At 34.1% G+C, this 25,588-nt stretch overlaps 1 protein-coding gene across 4 annotated transcripts in view; it reads right to left on the reverse strand.

Annotated features, from left to right (window-relative positions):
- Positions 1 to 1,492: 1,492 nt before the first annotated feature.
- Positions 1,493 to 25,588, reverse strand: part of Ythdc1 (YTH N6-methyladenosine RNA binding protein C1) — a 30,678-nt gene continuing 6,582 nt past the window's right edge. The window contains exons 2-17 of one of the 4 annotated variants that reach the window (XM_075942724.1): positions 21,162 to 21,263; positions 20,063 to 20,391; positions 19,533 to 19,950; positions 16,213 to 16,302; positions 15,679 to 15,732; positions 15,047 to 15,141; positions 13,799 to 13,907; positions 13,594 to 13,711; positions 10,309 to 10,393; positions 9,114 to 9,280; positions 6,599 to 6,681; positions 5,538 to 5,574; positions 5,402 to 5,441; positions 5,247 to 5,309; positions 3,904 to 4,038; positions 1,493 to 2,464 (exon numbers count right to left, since the gene is read on the reverse strand). In XM_075942724.1, the coding sequence (XP_075798839.1) occupies positions 2,240 to 2,464; positions 3,904 to 4,038; positions 5,247 to 5,309; positions 5,402 to 5,441; positions 5,538 to 5,574; positions 6,599 to 6,681; positions 9,114 to 9,280; positions 10,309 to 10,393; positions 13,594 to 13,711; positions 13,799 to 13,907; positions 15,047 to 15,141; positions 15,679 to 15,732; positions 16,213 to 16,302; positions 19,533 to 19,950; positions 20,063 to 20,391; positions 21,162 to 21,263 (2,150 nt within the window). In that variant the 3' untranslated portion in view covers positions 1,493 to 2,239. Of the gene's footprint in view, positions 2,465 to 3,903; positions 4,039 to 5,246; positions 5,310 to 5,401; positions 5,466 to 5,537; positions 5,575 to 6,598; positions 6,682 to 9,113; positions 9,281 to 10,308; positions 10,394 to 13,593; positions 13,712 to 13,798; positions 13,908 to 15,046; positions 15,142 to 15,678; positions 15,733 to 16,212; positions 16,303 to 19,532; positions 19,951 to 20,062; positions 20,392 to 21,161; positions 21,264 to 25,588 lie in introns of all 4 variants that reach the window. The other 3 variants (XM_075942723.1, XM_075942726.1, XM_075942725.1) reach the window with 3 other exon arrangements.

The raw sequence follows: 25,588 nt of genomic DNA on the forward strand, positions 1-25,588 counted from the left end.
GAGTCAGAGGCAGGTGGATCTCAGATCGTATAGCCAGCCTAGTCTACAGATGAGTTCCAAGGTAGTCAGGGTTACCTGCTTAGGCCATGTCTCAAAAATAAAACCAACTTTTAGAATACACAAGGTTTTGTGGAAGTGGGTCCAGACAAGATTTCAGTTCATAACCCAGGCTGTCTTGGAACTGCTGGCAATCCACTGCCTCAGGAATACTTGTGTTAGGATTAGAAATGTGAGACACCAGAAGCTAACACCCAATTACAAAGCATCTTTTGGATGGACTTTTAAGAAAAGCCGTAACTAATGAAGCCTGAAGAAGTGTTAAAGCTTAAAATGATCAGGATGGACATCTACTTGTGATCTTAGAGAATGTCTAAATTCTATTTTTTACTATCAATGAAGAAGTAACTTCCGAGAGAACATGAAATGGGTAATTTTACTTTCTGAATCTGCTACCCAATTCTAATTATCAGAATTATATATAAATGTAGTCAGTCAATACTGAGGAACACAAAAGTGCTCATGTGCAGGGAGTATTCAATGTGATTTACAATCTATTTAACATCAGGAACTAACTTTAATGTTGCCTACATGTTCTGTTCAACTACTGTAGACATTAGTACAATGTGTACCTTACTGATGGAATACAATACCTGAGTGTGTGTGGGGGGGGGGATCACCAAGTAAAGACAAAAAGATGTGAAAGTGAGATGGAGACTTGTGAGGAAAATGGGCAGTTGGACAAAAGGGAAGTGGAGGAATGAGAAAGAACAGAATGTATAATGTAAACATAAAATTATCAAAGAATTAGTAATTAAAAATGAGTAACAAGACTTAACATCACCAACTAGTTCACTGAACATAATTCCAGAACTCTGTGCGACCTGAGTTTCCTAAGAGTTAAATATTCTGGCAAGTCTATCAGCCATGTGTATATTTAATGAATCCACAGCCTGTACTCTGACATTGGTAACATAGAATTGACTGCACAGGAAGATATTTTAAAGGGGATAAAGTTACACTTTTAAATACTGAAGCTTCTGTGTTCTCTGCAGGCCTACAAGTAGAGACAAAACACAAAACTATGTGCTGATTTGTACAGACTCTTAAGTACAACACTGTCAAAAAGAAAACAGTAAAAATTCATTCCCAATGTTTAGATAGTTAATTTCATATTGGCCAAACTTCAGATTCAAGAAATTAAAATGCAAAAAAAATTTATAAACTTTTTTATGTGGTTTACTATGTTAGAGAACTGTTACAAAGGATGGACAAGCAATGTATGAAAATGTGAAAACACTAAAGACTTAACTGTAGAAAGCAATTCAACAGCAGATGGAAAAAAAAGCCTACAATACCAATCCAAAAATATCACATGTATAAGTAACAAACTAAATTATCTATATAACCCACTCTATGCAATCTTATATACTAGAGAATATATTGTTATGCTTATGCACTATAAAACTAGCAATCAGACAAGGAATACAGCACATAAGTGTCAATCTTTACCAATTTATTTCATACAAAACAGTAGCAATGTAGAATGTGGGGTTATCTCCTGCTGCCACACACGCAAAATTGTGAACATTCCAAGCCAATGTACAGTTTAGAAGGAAGGCTAAACAATAGCATCAACCATGCTACTGAATATGGGAACTTTTTATTTAAAAAGATTAAAAATTAGATAGCAATGTCTTCTTAATATTGCTTTCATCATTGAAGACTAAAAAAAAAGTGATTTTACAGGTTTAAAAAAAAGAGGGAAGAGGAGAAACCAAGAGGCTGCTACAACACTGCCATACAGTCAAACCATCATACTTCAATATTTGCATACTTGATAGCAGCATTATTTTTATACTGAACTGTGTGCAGCTACATGTAGAAACACAAAGCAAAATACTATGGCAGTTATTGATCAAGATCAAAAAGAAAGAAAACAAACAAAATAACTCTAGGATGAATATACTGTAAAAAAGAACATTTATAGAGAATGAATCAATATCTACATTCTTGGACTGTTCCATTCTGCCCCAATAAAAGTGTCAACTGTCAAATGTGCATTTTTGGAGGAACTGAGTTTTCCAGTTCTTATTCTACTGCATGCTTGGAATAAAGATGATAATAAATCCTTCTACACAATGAGCTTTAAGTAGACAGCTGAAAATAAATTTACTACTTGTAAACACACAAAAAAAATACAATATTTTTTTTATCTTCAATCACTGCTTCCAAAAGCGCATTATCTTCGATAACGACCTCTCTCCCCTCGGTCTCTGTCCCGGTCACATATTCGTTCCCTCTCTCTTTCTCGATCACGACCTCTGTCTCTCTCTCTGTCTCTTCTGTTATCTCTAGGACGGTCTCGCTCTCGTTCCCGATCCCTTTCACGGGGTCTACTTCTCCGACCACTGACAACAGCTTGTGTGCGGCGAAGGAAGTCATCCACCCTCATATCATAATCATGCTAGGAAAAAGGAGAAAACTGATCAGCAAAGCAAAATTTTGCATGGGATTTATGAGTCCTCACAGTTGTCTGGTAAAGAAGAAATTAGAAAATGTGACCATGATTTCAAAGAATTTAATTTTGACACTTATAGCACTAACTGGAATCCACAAATCTTCCTATAACTTCCTATTCAACTTTAAAGACTTAGGCTATAAAGTTCTTACAACTTATTTACTAAAAAGTAATTTAAGGGATTTGATGAAATAAATTTTTGAAAAAATCTGATGAACTCAAAATTTACTTCTGAACTGTAAGAAAATTTATTTCAGTAATACTGGGAGCCTATCCCACATAAAGCTAACAAGGCATTTTGAAGGATGAAAAGAATAAAGGCGGTAAAGCACGGGCAGAAAACTGCGGGACATTTTCAAAATTCAGCTTCAATGTATAGAAAGCCAGGTTTAGAACACAATTCTATACTACCTCGCATATATAAGTAAAATGTGAATGTATTATAGACAGATTATGTTTTAATTAATCTAAATATTACTAAAAGAAGGTCCATAAAACAACTTATATGCAAGAGCTAGTTAACTTCAGAAATCTTGAATTGCCTTTCTAGTCAAAGACTGTTACTGCTTTCCTTTTCATAAAGCTCACTATCAGCATGCACACATGATTTCACAATAAACTTAAGTTTTACCATATGTAGTCCATGTATTATAACAGAAAAATAAGGCCTGTCAATAGCCTAGCAATATTTATAGAATGTTAAAAGATTTAATTTAAAGGACTCCTTTTTTGAATTAAAGAATAATCCACAAAAAAAACCTCTCAAAGATAGGATATGAATTTACTATTCTGACCAAAGTTCTGTAATATATATTCTTTAACATTAAACTACCATTCACAGTCACCAAACTTACATGTGTATGGAAATATCCTTCCAATCAAGTACCAGAAAACAATTTTCATTAAGTATACACACACACACAAACAGAAAATTGGTTTTAATAAACAGCCCTACTACGAGAGAACTACTTAGAATTTGTGTCACGTGGTTATTATTTTTAAATAAAACTGGGTAAAAAAATATGATTTAGAAACTACCTTATAATTTATCATCTTGCATGTAAATTTAGAAAAATTTATACCAGCCGTTTTGATTTATATAGTCAATAATTAAGATCCTAGTTTAGGAAGAATATCATAATTACATTTCTACAATGCTTAGACACACAGTGTTTCAACTCATGAAACAGGAAACACAAGCCTATCTAAATATTACATAAGGACATGATCGACTGTTTTAATGAAAACAAGTTGCACATTAATATTCAGATTCTGTACTAAGAATATAAATGGTTTATCATGGAAATCTAGCATACACCCATATGTAAATTACCTACAGAAATTCTAAGTAGTTCCCTCACACCTCTGCCTTTTTGTACACTTACTACTCGTTTATCTCTGTATCTTGCTTCATGTGGTACAGGATGGTGTCCTGAGTAAGGGGGATGGGCTTGAGGAGGTGGAGCATGATGTTGGTAGTAAGGATGATGTGGAGGCTGTTCCATTCCTGGGTAAGGAGGCTAAAAAAAAAAAAAAGGTTATCTACATAAAAATCTACCAAATAATCTTGTAGATAAACCCATTCAAACTCCGATTCCCAATTCACACCAATCTCAAACATTAATTTCACCATTATTATTCACGTACATTGAAATATATTAAGGTTCTTCCAAAACAGCCTTTCTATTTGTTAAAAAAAAAAGTCCAGGAGCTTTAAAAAATGCCAATATAGGGGCTAGAATGACTCAGCAGGTAAAGGAGTAAGACACCTGCTGCCAGGCATGATGATCTGAGGTCAATCCCTAGGACACATATGTCTGTGAATGGAATTCACAAGCCCAAAGACACATCAATAATATAATTTAAGGTGTTATTATAAAATTAATAAAGGACACATGATAGATTTTAGTGTCAAATTCATCTTGATACTTGAGACTCAAAGAACTTCCAGTTAATCTGTATGTATAAGAAAGTGTAAAACTACCTTAAGTGAAGCCAAAGACATGTAAGGTCACATAACAGCATTTAAAAATAAAATAGGAAGAAACACAGAGGTACTTCAGATGCAAAGCTTTACTTCTTGGAAACTATTTCCAGGCATTCTTAACATGTTAGAATATACTTTAAGAAAAATATCAAAATTTCCTGAAGACAGAAAATTAAAACTCAAAATTTAATTCAGTCCTATTTTAAATGGAGCTAAATTGACTTGTTATCCCATTAAGTATAATAGAAACTTCACATGAATTTAGTTAATTTTATTTTCTGCACAATTCTAAACTGACACTATTTGACTGAAGGTTATTTAAGAGATGGATCTAACTGTTCATTTCACTTATCAACACATATGGCAAAGCAAACAGACATCTGTGCACAAACTACTAGTTTATAATGGCCAGTAAATTTTATGAATGAAGTAAACCGATGTTATTATGGAACTTGATCAGAATGTTAGAAAGATGAGAATAAATCTCATCACCTAGTTAAGAGCTTATACTAACCATTACCATGTTTTACATATATCTATAGTAAATAAGCCCATATTATTAAGCCCATACTTAAGCATAAACAATCTTGTCTTTCATTTTAAGACATTATTTATCACCAAAAACTTGTATGTTAAGTCTCTTAATAGGTAATAGGAGTTACATTCTAAGTAAGCATTTGAAATTTAACACTGCAAAATGAAGTTAAAATAAAGAGTATTACAAAATAGAGTAATACAAACCATTCCCTGCCAAGGCGGTGGTGGTCCCATGTTATGAAATTCCCTCACATAATCATTGTAGGACTAAAATAAAAGATGATAATGTTAATAATAAATTAAAATAGAGGGAATAGAAATCAGACCCTAGCTTCAAATATGTAAAATTTAATGCTTACCCCATTTAAAAACACATCTCGGCGAACTCCTGAAAATCGTCTGTTGGGAATAAGATTAGTGAAACTAAATTCAGGTAATTCATAAACTAGTTCCAAGAATGTAATTCAAAGCTAAGCAAGAGTGAACCCAACTTACCTGTCAACTTCCTGGTATCGGGGATCCTTTAAATACCCTGTTCAAACATCAAATTTCATGTTTTTACTACAGCATTATAATTAAACCTTCCTTACCCTTGTTTCAATTCTTCCCATGAAAAAAATATACTTCAAAGGATGTTATTCATTCAACTACTAGAGGATTTCCCATGTATCATGTGAGCTAAGGGCAGAGGACTACCCTGAGTGTACAGTCTGAACTGGTTTGAGGACATTGCAGGAGGATCTTTTTAAAGAATGTTTACCTTTCACCTTGAGAACTTATGGCTATGAGCTAAAAGCATGAAGACTCAAAAAAGGACACAAAATTGCAAAAGCTGCAAAAATGAACATATATACTCCAAGAACCATGTAACAAAATAAAATCTACTCTATCCCCTGCTTCCATTAGGAAGGATGCAACAAACTAATATATAAAAATATCTCACTGGCCCTATTACTGGGGAAAGTATTTGTTTTAATAGAACACAATTACCTTCTTTAGGGACAAAGGATGCTACTATAAAGCCATGTTAGAAATTCTCATGTATAATACTAACCAAAATTAGAGTTTTACAGATGTGTCAGTGATAGTAATGAAACTTAACCCTTCTTTTATCCCAGTGAAGAATAAACTGACTGAAAATCGACACTTGGATGACAAGCCAAGTGTTTCCCATCACTCTCAAAAACAGTACCAGGTTCTTTATTTCTTTTTTAAAAAAAGTGTAATTTCTGTATGATTTCCAATTAATGCTGCATACTATAGAAGAAACTACATATCATAGGGAACAGAAAGCACAAAATAATTCACTTTTTTCTGCATCTTACACATCAATTTCCATTTTGGCAAAGTCAGAAATTTCAGGTAACAAATTATGATTTGCTGTAATAGAACAATCTAAGCATGGTAGGGGAAGAATTACTAATTAGAACTAGCAATAATTTCTTATGGTTTAAAGTAGTCATGCCCTAAATATTCTTTATTTTAAATCTACTGGAAGTTTTTTGTTGTTTTAATAATTTTAAGTCAAATAATCTTCAGGATTATAAAATATTAACCTGGTCTCTGGTGAAACTCAGGGGGATAGTCAATCCTTGGTTTCTTTCTGCTGTTATGAATATCATAATCTTCTGGTCGACGCCTACACAAATTAGACACATTAGAAATTAAACCAAAAACAGCTGGGAAAACAAACAGCAAAGCAAGAGTTTGACAGAGATGAGTACAAAGAATAGCCCAGGGCCTACTTTAAAAAAAAAAAAAACTCCATTAATTTTTGGAGAACAATTTACCTTAAAGTTCTTAGTTCCTCAAAAGGAAACCTTATACACTGGAGTAGATATCTCTGTAATCTCATACTTTGAGACAACCCCAAAAATTTCCTAATTCAAGCCTGTAAACCACATTTTAGTAGACTAAACATAGAAGCAATTCTTTAACAAACCAAATAGTTTCCCAAATATCACCATTCAGGTGAAAACAAAAGGAAAATCATACCAGCAATTATGCAATAGCTTATTCTAAAATTTATATAGCTCCAATCTAAACAAAATGAAGAATGCCTTAAAGGAAGCCTCTGCTTTACACAAAACTACACTCTTCATGATTATACAGAAAATTTTAAATATAATAAAGCTATGTAACAGAAAAGCTTTGAAAATGTTAGTTATTTGAAAAACTAATATCTCAGCAACATTTACTTTCTTTAATAACATTAGTAATTAAGGTATTTTTTCCAGACAATGCCTTATAATAAAACTGGCTCTCATAAACTGTCATGTAAGAAGTTTTAACAGAGTTCGTAAAACTAGGTCAAAGTTTAACTTTTGAAGGGGCTATTCTTCACTGTCTTTTATAAACCTTGATGGCTATACAATACATCATAAAACATTTAATAATTTAGCATTTAATAAAAGCTAAACAAAAAAATAAAAACAAAAGCTCCAAAACATTTAGAAAATAACATATCCTTTTGCTATTGGTTTCAGATATAGTATAAAATATCTCAGCATCAAGTTTCTTTTAGTTATTTCTCTAAATACTGAATGTTTTCATTAAACTTTTCAACAAGTCACTCAAACTGCAAAGTTAAATCCAACAAATCCAAGTATCCCCCCCAACAGAATAAAAACAGTTGCATCTACAATAAATAGTACTAAGAAAATTAAAAGCTGGTTTATAAAACAAACATACCGCTTTCTTGTAGTTTGGGGAGTGCATTTACGACCGGTATAAAACATGATAGTAACAGTTCATATAGTAGTCCAACTACTGACTTTAAGTTGTAAGCCACATACATAAATGGAGGCCCTGGCAGGCTTGAGAGAAGGTGTAGTGGTGTTTAAGTATAGTTTGCAGTCCATTGCAAAACTGAGGAAAAACTTCACTTGTATATACTGTATTGCACTGGAAACCTCTTAGCTTAAAACTTCAAAAGACATCTTGGTGATCAGTCCTTTTAGGCCAAAAGTAAGGGGCTCTGCCAGGTTTCCTCCTACCTACTCGACAAAGTCCTTTTTAAGCTCAAAGAAATGGGACTCTTGTTGGATTATCTGTACCTACCACAGGTAGTTTCCACCAAAGGAAACTTAACCAAAGGTTTCATCCCATCAACCACACATCCAATAGTCTTTAGCAGAATATTTTAGATTTAGCTGTATGCAAATCTATACAGGGGAAGGTGTTGGGTAGAAGGGCTTAAATCAGTTCTTTTCAAAGACTTCTCTCCAATTCTGTAACAAGTTAAACCCCCTTTTCCTGGAAAATGCTGTTTAGTTCATAAGGTAGTGATCAATAACCATGGCGATCCTCTAAAAAACACTTTAAGTCCACAGGTACTGCCAGCATCTGGAAAGGTTGTAAATAGACACAGCAACAGCCCTTCGTTTTGGTTTGTTGCCGGGTCTCCCAGGGCCACTTGATCCCCTTTGGAAAGAACCTATTGTTTTCAGAAGCTCAGCAGGATGTGTGAATTCACTGGGCACATGTTACAGAATATGTGGCAATGGGGTTAACACATCACGGTGACAAAATTGGAAACAGTCCCAATAATGCTCCTCTTGAGTATGAAATAACTTAAAACATTTTATCCTCTAAGTGAGGCGTCATCTTCTCAAAAAATATTAGTGATCCTTTATAAAAGTCCCATATTGTGATAAGGCTTATCCAGAGACACACCTGAAAGAAAAGGCTTTTTATAAAATATAAACAATTTTTGCAAATAAAGACTTCCTCCTCTTCCTCCTTTCTAACCTGTTCTGAGCAACAAAATGCCTACCTCATTTCACTTGTGTACTGTTTTATCAGAGTACTAGCTAGTCTAAAGTGGTCATCACTTGTTAGTAAATTATTTTTTCTGCATTAGGAAAGATCCCCATTTTCCGCTTGAAAAAAATGACTGAGACCAAGGTGACCATGTGAAATCCTCAATGAAGCCACAAACTAGTCCATGCAGCTTGATTTGAGGATTTTCTCTTTCTTCTTTACCGCAGAACAAACTTTTGACGAATCACATTCCTCCATCATGTTATCCCGATACATGTGCCTATTATCAGTCCAAAGAACGTTTCTAACCTTCCCACATCCCGGACTGGTTCTCGACGGGATGGACGTCCTCTTGATCGAGGCTGAGAGTGCATTCTTCTCTTGTGACGCATTTTATGAATGAGCTGATACAAGTCAATACTTTCATCGGGGGGAAACAGAAGACAAAGCTGGGTTCCACATTCAAGTTCAATTTCCTGGAATGTTAAAAGTAATGATTAACAGCAAAATAGAACCTCTCAAAAGACATATAGTATCCTCATGTACAAAACTGAACACTGACTTCAAAGACTTTTTTCTCAAGGAACTAAACACAAGATTCTAATAAGCTTAAAGGTTTATTTATATTTATTTATATAAAAACGCTTCCAAAGCCGGGCAGTGGTGGCACATGCCTTTAATCCCATCACTCTGGAGACAGATCTCTGAGTTCGAGGGCAGCCTGGTCTATAAGAGCTGGTTCCAGGACAGGCTCCAAAGCTACAGAGAAACTCAGTCTCAAAAAGAAAAACAAAAACAAAAATTACTTCTAAAGTGTTTAATGCATTTGACGAATAGAAACTACAAGTATACAATCTCACCCACAAGTACAGCTGCTTAAAATTCTATTGCTCTCGATTTTATTCTATCCAAATAAATATTTGTAAAAACAAAAATATAAGTCATTCATCTTAAAGAATACGTCTGAGAAATACCTACAGAGAGGCAGGCTAACATACAAGCTTACACAAAATTATTACTTTTAATTACCAACACTTTACTCATAAGCAATAGGAAAAATATGAATATTAAGGGGACTCTAAGCATAAAAGGGTTGGGCTCACTTTTAAATCATTATAACACAAGTTAACTTTAATTTGAAAACACATGTATGCATGTGTACATATCTGTCTCTTCAGTGGTCATTTTCTATTCAGAAAAAAATTCAGCACATATACTAAAATCAAGAGTAGTATGCATCTTCCAAAAGGATGATGCAGACTCATGAAGCATTCCACATTTAAAAAACTTATAATGAAAACTAGAAAAACTGGGTCACTTCTCTCATCACTCTCCCTTCAATTTTATCAGTCAAAGTACGATTTACTGAGTTCCAACATTAACCATCTTACTAGTCAATCAGAATCACAATACCTTGTTTTTCACAATTCACAGAAAGTTTTAGAGTGTCCTTCAATAAAGGTCTACAAATGGCTGAATAATGTAGCTTAAAAATTAAACAAACCTGTCCATCACGCCCAATCTTGACTGGCTTATGTTCATTCCAAGGGTTGGTGAGATGAGCTGATTTCGTGAAGGGCAATTCACGCCTAAATATAAAACAGTATAAATTATATTCTTTTGAAGAATATTTTGAAGATGCTGTACTACAGTGGTAGTCAATAATTAACTGTGAATTGAATGTATCAAAAATTTAAAGAATCATTTACACTGGCAGTATATATAATTCTCTACAGAAAGCACCTTCAAAACCTAGCTCTTTTTCTAAAAAATCTAATACAGATGATCCTTAAGAATAATTACATCCTTTATGAAACCCAAAATTGTAAATACGTTTACTATGTTTAACCTAATAAACACAGATTATCAACAAGGCACAATGAAGAGTCTGGGTTATTTATAAAACGCAATAAGCATAAATCAGCTACAAAGGAAAAATAAAACTGGAAAGCACTGAAAAGACCTCTACCACCTGTCTATAATGTGTACTATCAAATTAATGAACCTACAACACAAACCAAATTATTCAAAAGACACCCACAGTTGGTATGCTAAATGGCACACTACTATAACCCCAACCTTGCTTTCGGATGTAGATGGCTCCATTAATACCTGACTTTGTTCAATACATTTTTTTTTTTAATTTTTCTTACAAGTTACCAGTTTAAAACATTTACGGGGGTAGGGGGGTGGAAGAAGGTATAGAGATGGCTTAGCAGTTAGGATCACTGGTTCAATTCCTAGCACCCACATGGCGGCTCACGACTGTCTTTAACTCAGGTTCCAGATTTGGTATCAATGCATAAAAAATAAAGTTAAAAAAAAATCAGACCTGAAAACTTAACAGCTAACAAAATACAGTTATAGATTATTATTTTTATCACTGGGAGTATAATAGCACAATATATAAAATAAAGGACTCTGCCAAACCATACGCATCATTTAGGGCTATGACTTTTTGTTACCATCAGTCATAATTAGACTGAAGAAACTGTACAATGCTGGATGATACTAGTTAATCTCAGCCAGGATGTAACAGACAACTGTGATACCACAGAGAAAACAAAATTTAGTTAGTGCATGTGAGAAATAAGAGCACTCATGATACGTGTACCACACTACCTGTTCACAATTACAGAATAGGCATCTACCTCGTCACTTTTTGAACAGATAAGCAATGAAAAATAGTGCAGATATATATTATTGCAAAGACCAAGACTCTAGGAGAAAAATTTAACAAAAGAATATAAATCAGTGAGGCCTTTTATGTGATATAATAGTGGTTTGGCTACTGATGGTAGTTTAATTCTGGGTAGATGGTATTCTGAGCTCATTCCAGGTGGCAACATAGTCACTTAAACACACCTTTCTTCCTTGTATACAAGCATTCACTCTATTCCAACTTTAATATGGCTACAAACTACCTGAATTATTAGGAGTTCAAACTCTGACAAGGTAATATAAATTCCATTTTGTAGAGAAAAGCAAAACTCAGTCTTCAAATGACTTACCTGAAGTATCAATTTAACAAGTATCCATAAAACACTGCTTACTCCAGAATTTTCATGAATTAACACTTTAATAAAATTGAGGTATTAAAAAAGTTTCACCCTAAGAAATTGTACCTAGGTACACCTAATAATTTAAGAAAGTAAAAACCTTTTTGTCTTAAACTTTATATCAAGTCTAAGTAAGCTGGATTATTTATTTGGGTATCCTTATGAATGGCCATGCTAAACACAGTTTAAGTTTAGTTGCAAGTTAGCAAGATAAAGTCAATGTAAAAAATAAAATGTTACTATCAAAACAATTTACATCTTTTAAAATTAAGGAATTTACCAATTTGAGAATATAAAAATCAATACAAGTAACAATCTAACAGAATATATTATAAAATATAATTTAATTTTGTGTTTTATTCTCAAAAAATATATCACAATGACAAACTTTCATATTATAACATTTCCTTTGGTCTTTAAAATTATGCACTCGCAAAAAAGAAAGTTTTTACCTATATCAACTAAAAAACAATCTATCAACAAATTTCATAATAGTGTGTGTGTGTGCATAAGGTCAATTCTCTCCTTTCAAACTAGGCCCTCAGACTTCATACCATGTACCTTTGCCTGCAGAGTCATCTCACCAAAGTTTAAAAGTTGGTATTATAACTTTATTTTTTTAAAAACTACATACATGTAAACCAGGAAAGGAGGAGAAAGAGAGTCACCAGCATCAGCAATACTCTCATTCCCAATGCACTGTAATTATATATTTTAAAATATATTTTCTACATATTATTGCATGTACATTTTTATTTTTGCAAAATGTTGTATATAAGAAACAAAACATACTTCACTCAATCAATTTTATATTTATTTAACAAAATTTGATTGCCTTTCAGTTTTATAGTAAGTGATCATAAAGTGATTTGTGGGCTGGAGAAGACAGCCCAGTGTAAATAGTTCCCAGCACCCATAGTTGTGGGTTCACAGCTACCTCTAACTCCAGCTTTAGGAGAACTGATGCTCTTCTAGACTCTGTGTGTGCCTACACTCACATGCAAACAGACATACTTATTATACACATAAAACAAATAAGAGTCAGGTGTAGTGGTGCACGCTTTAATCCCAGCTTTGTAATACAGAGGCAGAAGGGTCTCTGTGAGTACAAGGACAGCCTGGTTTGGAGTAAGTTCCAGGATAGCTAGAGGTACATAAAAAGAACTATAGCCTTAATCTCAAAATAACAAAAAAGAAAAAATCTTTGAAACAAAAACTAAAACCTTAAAAGAATTTGAATGGCATAATTTTGGGGCTTTGTAGTCAAGGCAACCTAATACAATTATTTCCAATTAGCTTCATGAAGTATTTCCTGGCTGGGCCATATTACTATTCTTATCCTTTTGGCTCTTCTTTTCATATCACTATCTATCTGGTTCTCATACAATCTCTTGGGGTATTTATTTCACTCCCCATTTTGTTTCTTGAGTCTGGCTTTTAACTCAGTGATCTTGCCTCTGCTCACTCTCATGTGTTGATGTCATAGCTGTTTGCCACCGCGCTTAGTTTCGTTATTTGTAACACTTCTAATGCCTTTCAATTCCAAAAGTCATCTTGTAAAGACCAGAATTCATCTCGTTCATTTCAGATATTTAATGTTGTGTGTACTAAATATGAACATGCCATGAAATTCTCCCTTAATCAAACTATTACAGCATTTTAACACTATTCTCAACCAGTTGCCCATTCAAAACATGCCAAGTTCCTCTATACTAGTGTGTGCAATTTACCTGCAAATCCAGTCAATTTTAAAGACGCCTCCAAGCATTTTAGCACTCATTCCTGCTGGAAGCACCCAGTGTATAGGAGATCCACCATGATGTGATTCTGAAGACAGTCTGGCAAAACCTAATGAATCACAGTATCACAAAGTAATTTAAGTGTTGATATAACTATTATTGTTGTATGTAAAAAATAAATAACTTTTAATCTTACCTTGAAATTTTCCACTTTCTCTGACAGAAAATATTAAGATAACACTCCTTGCAGATCTGAATGCAAGATTCAATTTCTTCTCATTTACAGGCAATGTGGACCACACACCCTATAAAAATAATGAAAAGGTCACACACTGAAATTAAATGCAAGTCCATTAACTATCAAGCTATTATGTTGTGTTTGAAATTTAAGAAAGCTCTAACAAAAGTCTTATTTATTGGATGTAAAAGTAATTGGAAACTACTTATCTGATATATAATATATATATTTATAGTATAAAAATATAAAATTAACAACTTTACAAAATCTTAACAAAGGGAATTGTCAGGTAAATCTTACAATCTAGAATTATGTAGTATCAATGACTAGTTATCCTAAAATCAAAGTAATTTATTCTGGTAAGTATATTACTAAAAGCTTAATGGCAACTTCTGTCTTCCTCAACTCATCACATAAATTTAAAATGGTCTATCAGCAGTAAAACCATAAATTTGAAAAAAACAAAAATGCCAAAATTCTAGTTTTTCCTAAGTTCAGAATTTAAGTTGAAAAGGTTTATTTTTAACAAGGACTGAAACATAGCTACTTAAACTCCTGAATCAGTTTTAACCAATTTTTATTTTAAAAAAGAAAAAAGTAAGACAAAGAAGCTCAATTTTCTTTAGCAATCTGTGGTCTTTTAATTCATGTTTTAGCACGTCATTACCTCAGCTTAAAACAAGTAGGGTCATTCTCTCTGTAATGTTTTGTGTAATCATTGGTACAAGTCAGAAACACTATTAATACTGAAATATGCTTAGAAATGTGAACGTTCTGATAATCAATTGAAAATGTTATTCAATTTAAGAATTTGAAAATATAGTAACTGGCGTAAAGCATAAATGTAGTGTATTTCTTCAGTATCCTCTAGCAACTGATAATCTTTTTGGTAAAATCTCGGGTAGACCTTTAAAGCTATGTTTTCTTCTAAATCCAGATGATATTATAATGGCTGGATATAGGAATATTAACAGAAACACATCTATTACAGTATAAATGACACACTCTTCAACACTGCACTATGGTTTCTAGGGTGAGAAAAAGGTGAATTCATACCACTACCAGGTGTCCATACTTGCCAGAAAGCAGATCTAGAGTGGCAACTGGGAATTCAAAGCATCTTTTGCTACTGGAAGTAGTTTTCATTCATCGTGGCACGTCAACATTTTAGAATTGAGAGTGTTTCAATAAGGTTAATGCTAATACCTTGGCTTTGGCAAGAGACACATTCTCATGGTTGTTACTCTTTATGAGGAAAAATCTTGCATCCTGAAGGACATATTTGAGTTTACTGGTTTGATCTGAAAAAAAAAAAACAAAAACAAAAAAACAAAAAACAGAAATCCAGTTTCATTAACCACGGACTTATACAACTATACTAAACCCAGCTAAACTGTAAAAACTCCAGTCACCCAATCAGCCTAGAAAGCTCAGGCACAACAGAATAAAGTAAAGTAAAGGAGAGAGAACCAGCACTGTGCAGGGCAGCCTTACCCAGCGATGTTCCGGTATATCAGACCCACACTTCAGTATGACAATGTTTTCAAGTATTATCAGATTCATCTAAAGATTGATATAGACTATTATGCTGTTAAACATAGGTCCAAATGTTTGGATATATCAATCATTATGTCTAGAAACTAAAATATTGTGAAAGGCAACAAAAAGCAGACATAAAGCACGGAATTTTCTGTTTTAGTTTATAATGCTTTCTTTCTCCCTTAACATGATATATCGGAACATGACCACATTAAACCAACTATTGATGGAGAACCAATAAGGTAAAATAATGACTTTATGAAGCATGCAATGAAAACAATTTCAAATTTAAATGATACCTTTTCGGACAGCACGAACGGAAGATGATAATTTCTCATGCTTCTTTTCTGAACCTGTATTTAGCCAAAGTACATTTGTTCAGATTGAGCTTTAATAGATGAAGACAAAATTTCTACAGTCTTGTCACATAAAATTCTCATTAAAGACAAAGTTAATTCTTCCTGGCGCACCCACACACACAAAAAAAATATTTCTCAATGTGTACGAGTGTTTTGTTTTTTTGGGTTGTTCGAATTTTTTTCTTTTGTTTTTCCTTTTTTTTGGTATATTTGAACAGTTTCCCACTCAGAAAACTAGTCACTGAATCATCATCTTCCAAGAGAAAAAAAAGTGAAAATTGAAAATTCCACTGAAGCAGTAACAGAACAGGATTAAAATAAGAAAAAAGCTTAGTTTCCTCTAGAATTATTACACTGAACATGCCAAAATTCAGTACTAATGGACATCAACAATTCACACTAAACTACAACCTCCACACTTTCTTAAGCAGGTTACAATCAGTCATCTATAATCCTAAAATTAAATGGGATTACCTGCATATGACTCTGATGCAGAACTGCCACTTCTATCAAAAACAATGGGTGATATACCTCGAGCTCTCTTCCTTTCCTTCTTTTTCTCATCTAAAACAAAAAATCCAGACAAGTTTTTAAAATATCACAATACAAAAAAGGCTCCAACAGGCATTTCAAATGAGAAGTTGTCCTCAATCTAGTGTTGTCTATCATTCAGCTCTTAAACATTAACCGTGTTTCATCTTCTCATTGCTTAACTTCCTTTAGTCTCATTTAAAAAAAATACTGCTAATAAGTATGTTTGACCCTGTCACGTATCTCAATAAAAACATGAATATAAAAGAAGTCAGGTACTTACTTAACTGCTTTATAAAAAAAGTTTTCCACAAGAGAGGGAAATTTGTAAAGCAAATACAATTTTCTTCAACTAAACTTAGTGAGTATTTTGTATGTACCATGAAGTGCTGTATTAAGTCCTGTTGCTTGTTGGAACTACACTAGTACCTTCCTCAGAAGTCTCACTGTGATGTATGCAAACACTAGATCACAAAGCTTTCTGACTGGAAAACACACACATATTAACATAAACAAAAACTGATTCCCCACCACATTGAGCTTAATTTGGAACGTGTGGATGCCTGTCATTGTAATCATACAATAATAAACCCCTTCAACTGGTAGCTGGGAGACAAGAAATATAAGGATAAATTATCTTTAAAAAAAAACAACAATGGTCTCTGTGAGTTCGAGGCCAGACTGGTTTACAACAGCTAGTTCCAGGACAGGCTCCAAAGCTACAGAGAAACCCTGCCTTGAAAAACAAAAACAATGGAAAGTTGAAAATGAAATTCAGTGGTCATACATTACCCTACTATATACTGTCACAGTTAACTACTTAAAAACTAAATTTTCTTCTCTCTGAATTCTTAGAGCATGCTCATTGTGTTTAGATATGGAAGCCTTGACCAAACAAAAAACAAAACAAAACAGAACCAAGCAATGCTGAGGTCCCACAGTTTCTCGGTTGCAAGATACAACTTGCCTTCAATCTAAAGAGTACAATACGTATGCTCCCTTTTTTCTGAGTAAATGAAGAAGGTATTTTACAGATTTGTTTTGTTGTTTATTGAAAGCACTAGTTCCCATCAGGATGCTGCAGATTGTCCATGGTACCTTTAATGTATTAAAGCAAGGACATCCTGGTAATTATTAAGCAACGTTATGTTTATTTTCTTTAAAAATTATTATTACATTTTTTTCAAAGCTGTGGTATGTTTAAATTTTATTCCCTGAACATTTCAAGGGTAAAAACTTTACAAATTCTGAGTAAGAAAATCTCTTGTGGCTAAAATCCCTCACAGAAATAATAGAAGGAAAATACAAACAGGTACAGAAGATCTTGCCCAGCTGAATTTATAGTAGAGCAAACCTGACATTAATAAAGGAATTTCCAGCATTTTATATAACTTGTACTACCTTTAAGTACATGGAAGTTACTACTCAGGTCAAAAGTATAATGAAACTCTCCTAACACCAAAAAAGCTTTGGCCACTGAGTATAAATTAATAAAAATTCTGAGAAAAGGTTCAGCTAGAGAAACTAAAATGCAATCTTGCTAGAAAGCTTGTGATACTGAACTTAAATGCTTAAAAACTGGCATATCCAAATCAAAAATTTCAAAGTAACATCATTTCTTTCAAGTAATATTTATAAAATTACTTAAGAAAAGTTACCTATGGATAGTGTCTTAAGTAAAAGCCACAAAATTTTCAGTTCCAGGTATCTCTTTTATAACAATCTATTATTAAAAATTATGAATTTATTGTAAAATGATAGGCTACCCTTTAAATTGAAAATATATTGTCCACAAAAATATAACATGAAGTAGTCTACTATACTACTAACAAATTCATGTAAAAACTTATTAAATAAAAAAAAAGTTTCAGGTTCTAAGCATTTCTGCAAACCCCATTATTTGATTCAATACCCAAAAACATAGAATCCTGTAAAAAAAAAAAAAAATTCCTCTAGTCCTATGGGTGGTTTCACACATCTCCAAAATTGGTGATTCTTCACAATAGCAACTTTTGGTTTTGCTTTTCAAACAGTCTTACACAGACCAGGATAGATAGACTCAAACCCACCCACAATAATTTCTGCATTACCTTCCCAAGTGCCTAAGATTTCAGGCTTAGAGTACTACACACATCTTGCCAATTGATTTATACTTCCTATCCATTACAGAGTATAAAAAATTCAGCCCATTAGTAAAATAAATGATGGAACAAACTTCCTCAAACTTTTTACATCAAATCTAACTATCATCTATTCGGTTAAATACTTCTTTAAAGACTTCTCTCAACTGTATAAAAAGAAAGATAAATACTTAAATCCTGGAACCCACTACTCAAGTGAACACAAGGTTAAAAGCACTTCAGTTTCCAACTGCTACAAAGCAACTGGTCGATTACTGTCATTGCAATGACCTACTAATAGTAAAATTCTGTAATATAGATTATTTCAATTAGGTAGCTCATCTGATCTGATATCATCCTGACAAGAAATACCTACGAAACTATAAGTTCCTCTTTTTGCTGTGACCCCTGAATCTTTCTTCAGCAAAGGCACCTTGTTCTTGTGAGTAGGCTTATGTTTTATTCCATAGATTAAGTAGCATAAAGGGAGCTCTCTGCCCCATCTAACTTCGGAAGAGGTGGCTAGGGTCTCTTCTCTCTCTCCCCTCCTCCTCTATCTCTCTCCCTATATCTCTCCCTCCCTCCCCTTACCCACTGAATAAACCATAGCCAAACCTTCAAAAAAAAAAAAAAGTAGTATTAAAGAGATAACCTCTTACCCAGTCTTTCTAACAAGATATTTATATTCTTTTTCATCACACATCAGCCTCACACCTCTACAGGCTCTCAGTCAAGTATTTAATAAAAAGAAAATCTTACATTTTGGGGGAAAAAAATGTACTTGTTTCTTTGGCTCTACTGTCACATGATAGAAATGTAGGGGCATTCTACCATGAAATTGACATAATAACTAGTGAATATACACCAAATGCATATATATCTGAAAAAGCTGATGAAAATATTAAGAACCTATAAAACTAAAGCCTGAAATACTTTCATATAAACAAACTTGGACTCACACAAATTTATACTAAACTTATAGCCAGGAAATATCCTGAAATCTATAAATTTTACTTGAAATTATTGATATTCAGGGAAATGTAACTAAAGATAAAAGATAACAAAACCCCTTATCACCCCAAATCCCCTCAAAAGGGAAGAACAAGCTGTCGTATTAAGAAAAACAAAAAAACAAAGCACTACCTGAGCCATCCGTTCCTGATCCAGATCTGACAGATCCATCTGTGAAGGAAACAGACTCAGAACCAGAATCACTGGCCTCACTCCGGGTGTCATAATCATTTCCCTCTTCCTTCTGATCTCTCTCGTCCTGTTCATACTCTTCTTCCTCCTCCTCCTCCTCTTCTTCCTCTTCATCCTCCTCTTCCTCCTCTGCCTCTTCATCCACTTCCTCATCATCTTCTGCATCTTCGTCTACCTCTTCATCTTCCTCTACATCTTCTTCCACTCCTTCCTCCTCATTCTCAGTGTTGTTGCCCTGTTCATCAGAAGAACCACTGCTCCCCGACTCATGGTCAGAGCCATATTCTTCAGAGTTTACTTCTTCCTTTGAGGATTGGCTGGATCTGCTTGCACGTCTATCAACTTCAAGTCCAATTCTCTGATGTTTAAAGAAAAAGGGAATCAGCAGTCATTAATAGACAAGGTCAAGACGAGTAAAGTTCTAAAGCCTCAAAAAGAACTGCTTTATTATCTGCAATAACATTTACTACCTCAGAACCATCTGGTGTAGGAGACTTGGCCCTTCTTTCAGAATCCCTTTTCCGTAGGCAAGTTTTTTCTGGTTGAGTCTTGTAAGGTTCTCTAGAAGAACTACTTGACAGACGAATTTTCCGATCAGCATCTAGACGCTTGTTCCTTTCAGATCTTTGATATTCCTCATTTTTATATTCTGTAACTGACTTTCCTTTTGTACTAACTATTCTTTTATTATTGCTAACGGATGAGCTCAGTGGTTTAGAAATCAACTGCCTTGAATGGATGGAAGGCTTTTGTCGTTTGCTGTCAGTACATTCCATTCGTTCACTTTTTCTTTTTGATCCTTTAAAATACAATTTAAAAAGATAGATAAAAGTATTAGTGTTACTCTATTAATTTCACCGAGATTGAATACAATAAATACAAATAATATACAAATAAATGTATATCAATCAGTTATAGGGAAAAAGTACAAAAATAAACAGAAAAATATCAATTCTTTAAAATACCTTCTAAAATATCTTAACTCCAGAACGAATTTAAACAAAACAGCTTTCCAACTGCCGAACTAAAAGCCCATTATTTGAAAGGCTTTAAGTATTATTTTCTATGTGTTTTGGAACTGCATGTATTAGTGCCCCAGTATGTCTGGTGCCTGCAGAGATCAGTAGCAGGTACTGGATCCTCTAATTGTGAACTGCCAAGGGAGTGATGGAAACTGATCCCTGGTCCTCTGCTAAAGCAAGTGCTTGTAAATGCCAAATTATCTTCCCAGACTTTTTTTTTTTAAGTGTTTTTATTCATATGATTAGGGTCTGTTATGGAAAAGTTTACTGTGGGCTTTTAGTACTAAAAGCCAAGGAATAAGTACAAAAGCAGAGATTTTTCTTAAGAAACTGAATTGAGCTGGGTGCTGGTGGCACACGCCTTCAATCTCAAACACTTGAGAGGCAGAGGCGTCCAGATCTCTGAATTCAAGGCCAGCCTGGACAGGCTCCAAAACTACATAGAAACTGTCCTGGTGGGGGCTGGGGGGCAGGGGACGGGACGGGACAGGACAGGGGGTGTTGAATACCCTAACTGTGAATTTTGACAAAAATCACAGATTCTTACCTTTTTTCTCATTCTTATCCTGTTCACTCTCTGGATTGTAGAGTTCATCATCCTGTTCTGGTACTTCAGTCAAAATATCATCTAAAACATTAAGTTCCCCATCTGCAAACACATTTAAGAAATAGAAAAAAAAATCAGTATTATTAATCATTTACTTTTTAATACTTATAAAAAATCATTTGAGTAATTAAGAATGCTCATGGGGGCTGGAACAATGGCTCAGAGGTTAAGAGCACTGGCTGCTTAACCTGAGTTCATTTCCCAGGCACATGATGGCTCACAAGCATCTATAACGAGATATGGTGGCCTCTTCTGGTGTATAGGCATACATGCCAAAACACTGTGTACATAATCAACAAATCTTTAAAGGAAAAAAAAAGTCCATAAGGGATGGGGGAATTGTGGAGAGGGCAGGAAGAAGAGAGGGAGAAGAAACTGAGATTGGTATGTAATATAAAGACTTTTTAAAATTTTTTAAAAAAATTGTTCATAACCTCCAAAGAGCTTTTACTTAAGGATCATTCCCATTAAACAATAATGGATATACATATAGTTCTCATTTCTCAAACCAGAAGCATACCATTTAAGGTATGATAAGATGGTACACACCAGTTGGCGCAAGTAATCAAAGTTAGCATCACCAAAAGGACATAAATCACCATCACAAAAACTCCAAATATGTCTTACTTAGGTCAGAATAGTAGTTTTGTGATATTAATATCAAAGATGCATAATTTGAATGTGTATTATGAAACACACACACACAAAAAAAAACCATTTCAGCATACAAGAAATGAGACAAACATAGCCGTATCCAAGACTGAGTCTTATTTTGTGATTATGATAACATGCTTAAGGAAATTAAGTACTTAAAGGTAAAGATGCATCACACCCATAGCAAATAGTTCAAGAAAAATAAAAAAATACAAGTCTGCAAGCATACACCCACAGATTCAATGAAGACAGATCAACCTGAAAGAAGAATGAATGCCAGAGAGAAACACAAATGTGACAAATGGTGAAGTTTACAGAATGTACTTGGAGTACACAAGGTACTACTTCGGTAAAGACTTTATTCATCTGAAATTGTCATTAAAATAGTTTTAAGAATAAAAACTACCGAGACTGATTGAGCAGGGGATATTCAAACTCCAGACCAGCCTGAGCTACAAAGCAAAATTAATGTACTAAAAAACCCTAAATATCTGCAACCTGATAATAAAAGATTCAGTTGCTCAGAAAGACAACTCTATCTAAACTGGCATATTCCAGGCCCAAAACATAGAACAATTTTGCTGGCCAAACCTACAACTACTCAGATTCAGAACCAGGGTTTTGACTTGGCCTACCAACATCCACCTGGCCTGGATGGAGCATGTGATGGGGACAGTACTGGTAGGATCGCCATAACACATAACAGGATATTCAAGGAGTCCCACATAGATGGAACCAGAGGCCTCGAAGCAGACCAATGACTTCTTTGCAATGAATACTTGCATGTAAAGACACATAGATAAAAAGATTTACTGTGTGACTTTGTGCCACACTAGTTTCCATGATGAGATTTTTTTTCCTTATTTTTCCTCTTACATTTTATTTTACTGAGGGCAGGAGGTTGATTGGGCAGACACGAAGGGTCAGAAAATGAATGGAATTGAGATTCATGATGTGAAAGACACAAAGAATAAAAAGTTAAAAAAATAACTTTGCAAATTTACAATAAAAAGAAACTATACAGTCATAAAACCTGATGAAACAATTATAGTAAGCAACAAAGCCCATTTGAAGCAGTGAGGTTAATAATAACAGGAAAAGAAAAAGGGCTGAAGATACCTGTAACAGTTAACACAAGCAATAATAAGAGAAGCAACATTACACAGAAAACAAAAATGCTTTCCATTGAAAGTTGAAAAAAATAAATCTGTTATTGGCATGACTGACTTCTTTGGGTGTTATGAATATTTATCTGTACTTCACCACTTTTCTAAAATGAAGAAATAAGTCATATTTTTTCATTTACTCTTAGTGAAAATCAAAATATGTTGAATAAAAAGGAATATATTATCTCGATGTGTTTTCACATAAAGATCCTTCAAGATCAGAATGATGATGGCAAGTGCTATTTTAGACACTACCTTTTAAAAAATAAATAAATGGGATAGGGGCTAGAGATTATTGTTTTGTGGTTAAGGGCATGTGTTGTTCTTGCAGGACTTGGATTGTTTCCAGAACCCACAAGGTGGCTCACAATCAATCTTAGCTCCAGTTCCAGGGGTTCCAACACCATCTTCTGGCCTTTGTGAACATCCTGCACACCATGAGGTACACAGATATACAAAGCACTCATATACATAAAATTAAAAATCTAAAACAAACAATAGTTTTCTAGAAATAAGCCAAATCTAGAAAGATGCTTAATAATTACCTGCTCAAAGTTCTTTTATCAGTTAAAAAAAGGTGGCATCAACTAGTTTTGAAGGAATGAAATACATTCACAGAAAACAGTAAAAAACTACGAAAAATACAGACTATTGAAAATAGACAAATCTTTTCATAAAATTAATTTTAATGAGAAATAACCCCCCAAACAGCATTACATCTCATGAGCTCAATATAAAACCAAAAAAATACACAATTTAAATTTCAAAGGTACACCCACATCATAATTCCTTATAAAAAGCAATTTTACAGTGTAATGTTTTTAAAACTTTCAAATTCGGGTACTGACTGCTATTTCAGATATCTACAAACTTCCAAGATAAATACTAACTATGCAATGCCTACTTAACATCTTATTGCTAAAATTTCAGCACCTTCACTATTTGACCATATGAAATAAAGAAGACAGAAAGAATTAGAAGCTCAGGGTTACAGTGGTGGCTCAGTGGCTAAAAGCACTTTTTGTTTGTTTTTGTTTTTTAGTTGTTCGAGACAGGGTTTCTCTGTGGTTTTTGGAGCTTGTCCTGGAACTATCTCTTGTAGACCAGGCTGGCCTCAAACTCACAGAGATCCACCTGCCTCTGCCTCCTGAGTGCTGGGATTTAAAATGTGAGCCACCACCGCCCAGCAAGCACTTCTTGCAGAAGACCAGCATTTGTTCCCAGAACCTACATGGCAGCTTACTCTTGACTCCAGTCACAGAGATGGATGCCCTGTTCTGACATCCACAGGCATCATGCAGAGTACATAGATTTCCATACAGGCAAAATAACTACTACACATAAAACTTAAAAAAAAAAATTTACAAAAAGCCAGAGGATTAAAGGCATTGGTGGCCATGTCATTAATTCCAGCACTCAGGTGGCAGAGGCAAGTGGATCTCTGTGAATTCAAAGCCAGCCAGGTCTACAGAGCAAGTTTCCAAGGCTACCCAGAGAAACCCTATCTTGAAAAACCAAAAAGAAAAGCTAGTCAAAAGTACTTACATAGTGCAGGTAAATATGAGTCGGGAGTTCAAGTTTCCAAAATCTACAATTAGATGAAAAGCAGGACAGAACACAAATGCAAAGTATTTTTAAAAAGTAGTATGAATTTCAAATTAATTATGCCCCAAACCTTGGCCTTGTATAGCCAGAAACATTTAAAATTCACTTAATCCAGAAAACCAATCTTCCTAGATGAGTAGTTTTATTTGTACTATAGTCTGTAACAAGCTAAATACAGGCTTAGCAAAATTTGGCAAATAAGTAATGTAACCAGGAATTGTTGTGATTCACAAAGCTTTTCTAACCCTTAATAAAATGTTTTGCTATTCCCCGATATAAATGACTACATTTTATCTTCTCTATCACTAAAACCACTAATGTATTAACTGAAATAAAACAGGAAACTAGGAAATGAAGAAATTTAGATTATCTATTCTATGATAACTATGAATTGGGAAATCAAGTCTTTGAAATCTAATTTTCCTACTTCTAGCCTGACACTATTAACAAACACACAATTCAATTAAAAATTTGAAAGATACATGTGACATGAAAGAGGAAGAGATGGCGGAAGGGCTATGGGAAACAATGAGATAGGGAAGATATGAGGGGAGAATCTAACAAAACACACCCTTATTTGAAAATGTCATGATGGACTAGAGAGATGGCTCAGCGGTTAAGAGCACTGCCTGCTCTTCCAAAGGTACTGAGTTCAATTCCCAGCAACCACATGGTGGCTCACAACCGTCTGTAATGAGGTCTGGTGCCCTCTTCTGGCCTGCAGGCATACACACATTGTATACATAAATAAATATTTTTAAAAAAATGTCATGATATCTAATATCTTGCCTGCCAATCAAAAAGAAATACAAATATAATCATTGAAAAAAGGAGGCTTAAACACTTAATGAGTGTTTCAACCTACAAAACCTTTCCTTACCACAGTGAGATCTTAAACCTTGTCCCTCAGGCTCTATCATATTTAAAATCTGGTTCAGAGCA

The sequence above is a fragment of the Microtus pennsylvanicus genome, chromosome 12 (assembly GCF_037038515.1).
Source record: "Microtus pennsylvanicus isolate mMicPen1 chromosome 12, mMicPen1.hap1, whole genome shotgun sequence".
NCBI lineage: Eukaryota > Metazoa > Chordata > Mammalia > Rodentia > Cricetidae > Microtus > Microtus pennsylvanicus.